Consider the following 8,321-nt stretch of genomic DNA (forward strand, 5'->3'; position numbering starts at 1 on the left):
TTTCCTGGCTCCAAAACGCAGCTGTTACTGCTAAGGGGGAAATGAAGCCTGACTAGCTAGAACCCAAGAAGCAGTTGGGGGTCCCACAGGGAGGAATTTTCCAGGTCCAAGGTGGAACAGCTTCCTGTAGTCTTATTCTGAGGCCAGGTGCCTTCTTCCTTTCTTCCCAGCAGCCCTCACCCACTTGTGTGCGAAAGGCACTCTGTCCTCCCAGGTTTACGGGATGAAGCCGACCTGGGGTATGTGTGCCAAGAAAGGCTGCTTAGTCCTAGCCACAAGAGCAGGCATGGAGATGGAAAAGTTAAAGCAGAGCAGAGTAGGCTGCACCATCCCAGGAGTATTCTGTCTATTCTACTCCCCTGACCGGGAGCAATCCACCCACAGATTGGCTGCTTCACAGAACAAGGGAGGACAGATCAGCAGTTCTGTTGTCTAAGCCTAAGGCAGGATGAGGTTTACCTAGTAACTGATGACGCTAGGTTAAGGCACGCTGTGATTTGTCACTACATCTTTCTTTGCCTACCTAGCCAATCTGGCAGCTCAGTTTGGGGCAGCCAACTCGATCGAGTTGGTGGAAACAGGTTTAGAGTTTCTGAGCTGGGTAGATCTCGAGTCATTTGTCCAGGGGGGGATCAAGAGGTCTGGGGAGTACTGTCTTCTGATCTGTACCTGGAGGTCAGCTGCCCAAGCTGGGGCTTCTGGCGCAGGAGAAGACCCCCGGCCCTTGGAAGAGCTGGCCCGGGGGACTGGACTCCCCGCATCCTTGCAGAGCATGACTGCCCTTCTGCTGCTGCTGGGCCTCCTTCTGGGCTGCACTGGAGCAGGTAAGGGCACTTCTGCCCAGACCCTCTCTTCCCCTGTTTCTGCTTTGGCTGTGAGGACGTTCAGTTTTGTGACTGGATTTGAGCACCTTGTCATGTATTCCTACAATATTTTGTAACTTTTGCTTGTTGTTTGCTGGGCATAGTGCAATAGCTCAATTAGCTAGTCCTTCCCTTACAAGTGCTGGGATCCCAAATGGGCACCGGCTTGTGTCCTAGTTGCTCCACTTCCCATTCAGCTCCCTGCCTGTGGCCTGGGAAAGAGTGGAGGATGCTTCAAAGCCTTGGGATGCCACATCTGTGTGGGAGACTTGGAAGAAGTTGCAAGCTCGGCTTCAGATTGGCTCAGCTCTGCCCATTGAAATCATTTAGGGAGTGAACCAAGGAGTGGAAGATCTTTCTTTTTGTCTCTCCTTCTCTCTGTAAATCTGCCTTTCCAATGAAAATAATCAAATCTTTTTTTTTTTTTTTTTTTAAGTAACTAAGCTGTGTGATGATTTGCCTGCTGTGTCTCCCCTACTGGCATGGCTGTGTTGGTCACTGTCATATCTCTGACTCCCAGCACAGTGCCGGGCACTTCACAGATGTATGCAGCATGAATAGTTAACACTGATTCTAGCCCAGAGCTGTGCTGACACTACCTCTCTACTATCTGTCCACTTCTCAGTAGTTTGGATTGCCGAAGATCTGTGTTCTGGATAAATTGCTCTGCAAGGAATCCTGGGCCACTTTGCTGACTTTACTTTTGTACATTCATGATCAACACATATGCCATCTAAAATGTGGCTTTTCCCCTTCTCTTATGCATCCTCCTATACAGTTGGATATCCCACAATTCAATCCAGTGATGATGTTAACTGGAGTCAACACAGACCCCACAGATTAAGGGCTCAGCCCCATAAAGTTGCTCCCACCTTAGAAACCAGACACAGGCAGTAGCAGCCAAGTTCAGTACACCTTGGGGTGTACAGAAGTCTTGGGGTCTATCCCATGATTGCCTTCTAGGGTTTGATCACATGCCGGAGACACTCAGAGAACCCAGGAAAATACTAGGTGCTGATGATTTGTCACAAAAGTTTTTTTTTTTTTAATAGGAGAAATTGAGTCAGAAGAAATGGTGTATTGATAAGGTCTGGAGGGGTCACATGGGCAAGATTCTGTCCCCATGGAGTTATGGGTGCCGCCCTCCCAGCATGTGGGTGTGCACTGTGGTCTCCACACTGCTTGGTTCAGGAAGTCAGTGGAGGCTTCATTACACATGCACAATTGATTGTTCACTCAGGCTCCCACCCTCTCCCTTCCCAGAAAACGGAACTGTGGCATCATGGCTTGATCCTTCTGGTGTCCCACTCTCACCCAGGAACTTACCAAAGGTCCCTTCATTGAAACGGAAGATGCTCCTTTCACCAGACACTTGCAAGGGGCTAGGAGTTCTGTGTCTGAAACCAGGGTCAAAATCCAAATATTAGAAGAAATGCATTTAGCACTGCTGTCATTTAGGAAATTACTGGAGTCTAGGAGCTCTGTGTAAGGAACTGGGGGAAGAGACTAACTATATTGTAAGTATTTTATTTACTGATTTTTATCTGAGAATGAGAGAGAGAGAGAGAGAGAGAGAGAGAGAGAGAGAGAGACCTTTACTGGTTCATTCTCCGGATGCCTATTTCAGCCAGGAACTCCAAATCTCCTAGGATTAGGAATCAGGGATCCAAGTCCTTTGGTATCATCTACTGCTCCCATGGTGTCAAGTACCAGGAGACTGGAATTGAAGGTAGAGCCAGGACTCAAACCCAGGAACTCTGATATGGGACACAGGCATCCAAGCATCAATGTAGCAAGTGTGTCAAACTTTTGTCCCTGAATTTATATTTTTATGATGTCACTGACTTGTCCTTTTGCTGTGACTCTTCTAGGCGGCTTTGTGGCCCATGTGGAAAGCACCTGCTTGTTGGATGATGATGGGAGTCCAAAAGATTTCACTTACTGTATCGCCTTCAACAAGGATCTGTTGACCTGCTGGGATCCACAGGAGGGAAAGATGGCCCCTTGTGAATTTGGGACACTGAAGCCTTTGGCCTTGTACTTCGCACAGAGTCTTAACCATAAAAGCACTCTGCTCCAGCGTTTGCGCAATGGGCTCCAGAACTGTGCCACACACACCAACCCCTTCTGGGACAAGCTGACCCGGAGAGCACGTGAGCAAGGAGGGTGGTAGAGGGGTTGCAAGAAAGCAGTTAGGAGAGGGGAGGCCAAGGAGGAATGCTCTGTGGGAATGGGGTTGAAGTTTGGGTGGGAAAAAATTGTGGGAACATGGAACATAGAAAGAAGAGGGGTTGAAACTCCAGGGCAGATCAGCAGTAAAGAAGAGGTGACATGGCCTCTGGGAGAAGCTTTTGGGGGAGAGTCAGCAAAGGTTATGGCCTCCCAGGCTGCAGATCCAAGTTTAATGAGTTTGGGTAGAAAAAAAATATGGCTTTTACCCAGTATTCATGCTTTTTATTCTAGATTGATGATATTCTGGGTCTGGGTGGATCCAAACTTGGGGATGTTTGACACAGAGTTTCTTTGACTCTGAATCCTTTGCACTGAGAATGCCTTGAGATTTCTGAAAGAAAACTTGAAGCTCTCCAAGTCGAGCAGTGAGATTGAAGTCCTAACTTCTGACCACCTTCCCCACAGTGTCCTGGGGGAGGTGCTTGTTAAAACTACCTCCCACCCCGGTTCCACTCCAGATCCAGTCAATGAAAATATCCCAGCATTTAGGTCAGAAAGTAATTTTTTGGAATTTTTATGTAAGATTTTGTTTGAAATACTAAGGTGGTGATTAGTAGGATGATTGTCAAGGAGAGTAAGTAAAAAGCAGATATGTTAACAGTCTCATTGACTGGGATGACACTAATCACACATTTAATCATTCTGAGTTAGGTTTGTTTCCTTAAACTATTCAAGCAGGAAAGGCTGTATTTAGCAGATCAATATGTTAAACAAGACTTGGGGAATTTTTTTCCTCCCTTAACAATCCCGGTTTGTAACTCTGTATTACCATTAGCTTACATATTTTAAAGTTTATTTACTTGACATCAATATAATGACTTAAAAATATTTATTTATTTGAAAGACAAATAGATAACAGAGTGATTTTTATCAGCTGGTTTGTTTCCCCAGTACTGCAATAGCTGGGGCTGTTGGTCCTAGACCAAGCCAGGTGCTGGTAATTCAGTCTGGATCCCCACATAGATGGTAAGAACCATCACTGGGTGCCCATGCCTTAGTAAGAAGCTAGAATAAGGACCAGAGCCAAGACTCAATCTCAGGCATGGAATGTGTACATCATAGGCATTATGCCAAATGTCCACCCCAGAAACGAAAATAATTTTGAAGGAGAAAAGAAAGGGACAATGACGAATGGGAAGGAAAAAGGATTGAAGCAGGAATAAAATTCCAACTTCTCACTTTTGAGTAATGACATGTATGTGCTTGCAGGAAAGTGGGTTGGCAAAAATCAATGAGCAGTTGTAGAAGGGAACTCAGGTTGGAGAAAAACCAGAAGACTAGCTTCCTTCCTGATCTTGCTTTTTCTCTCGTGTAGGACCACCAACTGTACAAGTAGCCCCAATCACTCCTTTCAACACAAGGGAGTCTGTAATGTTGGCCTGCTATGTGTGGGGCTTCTATCCGGCGGATGTGACCATCACATGGATGAAAAATGGGCAACCTGTCATTCCTCACAGCAGTTCGCAGAAGACGGCCCAACCCAATGGGGACTGGACATACCAAACCGTGTCTCACTTAGCCCTAACTCCCTCTTCTGGGGATAAGTACACTTGTGTGGTGGAACACGTTGGGACACCTGAGCCCATTTTCCGTGACTGGAGTAAGTGTATGGCAGGTGGTAGGAAGTGAGGTTAAGGCAGGCAGACATTGGAAGTTTGTGGATGAAGCAAGTGCACCAGTGTTTTGGCAGAGGGAGTACAATGTGGAAAGTCTCCTGGTAAAGTGGGAAATGCTGAGAATGAAAGTAAGTCTGGAGGAGATGGAGGGGGCAGGAGGGGGAGGTTGTGAGCACAGATGGGGCAGTGAGATAAAGGAGTAGAAACAGTTACTGCTTTTCTGTTGTGGTTGATGTCGCTATGTCTGGGTTTGAAGTGGGAGAGGAACATGATTGTACCGCAAAGAGGATGTAGATTTGCTAAGCACATTTTCGGAACCCCAAAGCTGTAATCCCGTACTCCAGGCTCTTCAAATTTCAGCTATTCTGTCTTCATCATAGTGTGGAAGTTGAAGAAATCAAGAAGATTAAAGAAGAAGGGGGACTTTCTCTTGGTGTGGAGCAGTACTGAGCTTGAGTAGCTCTTTTGAGCATGCCAGCATGATAGAGCCAAGGCTGGCAGACTGTTTGGTGTGAATGTTTTGGAAATATTAGGTGAAGAGCTGATGGTCACTGGCTGAACCCAGGATTGAAGATAATGAGGGAAGCTACACAAATGTGAGCAGTCTTGAGAGAGAAAAGAGAAAGAAATGAGGAAGAGAAAGGGTTCTTTTCTACAAAGAGCTTAGGAACAGTAACCCAGATCAGCTGTTGAACCTGACCTCCCTGGGCAGCTGGGAAGAGGAACAGGAAACCAAAGGATTGGGACTCAGGTTCTCTTGAGCTCTCCTAGGGGAAAGGCTGCACTACCGGATGCACAAGGAATTTGCCTTGGTGATAGAGTGGGGCATGACTCAGAATAGGACCAGCTCTGAGAAGCTGGAGAGAATGGTTTGCTAGAGACAAACTCTAAAATGATACATGGGAAGTTTTGATATAGAAGACACACCGTTAGTAGGATAAGTCATGAAACCATTGGAGGTTAGGAATCATGGAAAGACATTATAAAAGGAAACCACTCAAATGGACCAAGTAGGGGGAGCTACCACAACCAGGGGGGCAACCGAGAGACGAGTGAGGAGCACATTATCCCAGTGAGGATGTCTTTGGCATGTGGGAGGAGAGATGTCTTTTTTTATTTTAAAGATTTATTTATTTGAAAATTAGAATCAGAGATATATAGAGAGATTGGCTAATTGGTTTGGCTTACTGGTTCACACCCTAAGTCATGACAGCAGCCAGGTCAAACCCAGGAGCCAGAATCTTTCAGTTTCAGGGGCTCAAATTGTTAGCAGGGAGCTGGATCAGAAGTGGAGCAGCTGGGACATGAACCAGCACACATCTGGGAAGCCAGTGTTGTGGCTGGTGGTTTTTACTTGCTGTGTCACAGTGCTGGCCCCAGGAGAGAAGTCTTGAAAGGCTCTACTTTAACAGAGAGGTACCAGCAACCAGGAGTTTTCCCTCTGGGGAGACAGCTTCCCCAGGGCCATTCTTGGTGTAGAGGTCCATAAGCATGGAGTACTTGAAGAAAGGCCATTTCCTTGGAGCAGGTTGGTGTGAGCTAGACATCTGAGACTGGGACAAAGCAGTTTTGGATTTTCTGGGTGGAGAGTGCAACAAAGTTGTTCGAAACAATCAAAGTTGCTCTGAGCATGAGCTTGGTCCTAGTAACTTCCTGTTTTGCAGCACCTGGGTTGTCTCCCATGCAGACGTTGAAGGTCGCTGTGTCTTCAGTGACTCTGGGTGTGGGTCTCATCATCTTCTTTTTTGGTTTGATCTGCTGGTGGAAGGCAGGCCCCTACAGTGAGTATCTTCCTGAACCCCTGTCATTATGCTGCTCCCAGTTTCTCCTCATGTCCTGGTGGTGGTTGGTTGTCTCCTTCCCACCCTATTGGCTATAATTAACAGGATATCCTGACCCACAGAGACTGGTTTAATCAAGTGTGTTTCTCTCCTAGGCTATACTCCTCTCCCTGGGTCCAATTATCCAGAAGGTAACGTGTCTGTCTCTTGGCCTGCTGGTCCTCTGTAGGGGGTAGGAGTTACAGAGGGTCTATGTTGGACTCTGCTAATGGGGTTTAGCAGGGGTGAACTTGCATGAAAACCTAGTCAAGAGCATCATTTAAGCTGCTATTGCTGGGACTGAGCTATCTTGTCTTCTATCCAGGCGTATCTATGGGGAGGAGGCTGAAGGCGGCTTCTTTGCATCAGTAGTCAGTGACCTAGAATGTTGACTATATGGCTCTGGCATGGGATGGTTATGGGTAAAAATATTGGGGGCAAGTTGGTTTGGGATTTCATTGTCTCCTCTGTGTTTCTCTTACAGGACGGCACATTTCCTAGAGGCAACTTCTGCAACTTCCATTCAAGTGAGCAGGAGATCCAAACTCCTGAAGGGTGCCATTTCACCCCCCAGAATCTTCACACCTCAAGTTTTCTTAGGCCTAGAGTTTGTCGTCCACTTCTTTGAATGTACCAGCCCCACCTCCAGAGTATGCCCAGCAGCTTGAAGGAAATAATTGCTGGAATATTCTGTATCCAATGATTACTCGAGACTGTATTTCTTTGGTAAATATAATCTGGAGAGAGAGGTTAAAGGCTCTCCTGGGAGTTCCACTGTGCGGCTGAGAGTCACTAGTTTGTCTGTGGAATAAAACTCTGGTGAAAATTTTGCTTTTTTGTGTCTTTTCCCAGGAGCCATGGGGGGAGGAATCTGTGTAGAGCAGGGGCTAAGGTTGATTCTTACTGGAATGGAGGACTCTGTGCCTCTTCTTGCTGTCCCAGTTGGACACAACAAAACTGAGGTGGGGGAGGTTTTTTTTTTTAATTTATAGCTCATAAGAAGAAATGAAATAGGGCTAGCACCATGGTATATAGGTTAAGCTTCTGCCTGCAGTGCTGGTATCCTTTTTGGGTACCTGTTCAAGTTCTGGCTACTCCGCTTCTGGTCCAGCTCCCTGCTAATATGCCTGAGAAAGCAACAAAAAGATGGCGTGAGTGCTTGGGCCCCTGTACCCACATGGGAGATCCAGAAGAAGCTCCAGGTTCCTGGTTTCTGACTGGCCCAGGTTCAGCCATTCTGGCCATTTGAGGAGTGAATCAGTGGATGGAAGATTTCTTTCGCTTTCTGGTTCTTCTTTCTGTAAATCTGACTTTCTGATTCTGAACTGATCTGAAGCCAGGAGCCAGGACTTCTTCCAGGTCTCCCACATAGCTGCAGGGTCCCAAGGCTTTGGGCTATCCTCCACTCTTCTCCCAGACCACAGGCAGGGAGCTGGAAGAGAAGTGGAGCAGCTGGGACATGAATGGTGCCCCTATGGGATCCTGGTGCTTGAAAGGGGAGGATTAGCCAAGTGAGCCATTGTGTCAGACCTGTTGTCGTTTAAAGATTTATTTAGTTGTATTTGAAAGGTAGATTTACATAGAGTAGGAAAGACAGAGATAGAAATGTCTTTCATCTGCTGATTCACTCCCCAAATGACCACAATGGCCAGAGAAGAGCAAATTTGAAGCCAGGAGCTAGCAACTTCTGGGTCTCCCACATGTGTGTGCAGTCTGAAGGATTTGAGCCAGCACCTGCTGCTTTCAAAGCCCATGAGCAGAAAGCTGGATGGGAAGTGGAGTAGCTGGAA

The 8,321-nt window shown here is 46.8% G+C and overlaps 1 protein-coding gene across 1 annotated transcript; it reads left to right on the plus strand.

Annotated features, from left to right (window-relative positions):
• The first annotated feature begins 569 nt into the window (after positions 1-569).
• On the plus strand, positions 570-7,360 carry LOC101536192 (HLA class II histocompatibility antigen, DM beta chain). Its single transcript, XM_004590453.3, has 6 exons — positions 570-824; positions 2,735-3,016; positions 4,411-4,695; positions 6,376-6,492; positions 6,648-6,683; positions 7,016-7,360. The coding sequence occupies exons 1-6, from the start codon at positions 773-775 to the stop codon at positions 7,030-7,032; spliced, it is 789 nt and encodes a 262-aa protein (XP_004590510.2). The 5' UTR covers positions 570-772; the 3' UTR covers positions 7,033-7,360.
• Positions 7,361-8,321: the final 961 nt, after the last annotated feature.

The sequence above is a fragment of the Ochotona princeps genome, chromosome 1 (genome assembly GCF_030435755.1).
Source record: "Ochotona princeps isolate mOchPri1 chromosome 1, mOchPri1.hap1, whole genome shotgun sequence".
In the NCBI taxonomy this organism is placed as follows: Eukaryota; Metazoa; Chordata; class Mammalia; order Lagomorpha; family Ochotonidae; genus Ochotona; species Ochotona princeps.

Excerpts from the sequence above, each read along its gene's own strand:
- LOC101536192 (XM_004590453.3), top strand. The coding sequence starts at position 773 with ATGACTGCCCTTCTGCTGCTGCTGGGCCTCCTTCTGGGCTGCACTGGA. Across the intron at positions 825-2,734 it reads TCTGGGCTGCACTGGAGCAG|GCGGCTTTGTGGCCCATGTG; the intron begins GTAAGGGCACTT and ends TGACTCTTCTAG. Across the intron at positions 4,696-6,375 it reads GCCCATTTTCCGTGACTGGA|CACCTGGGTTGTCTCCCATG; the intron begins GTAAGTGTATGG and ends CCTGTTTTGCAG.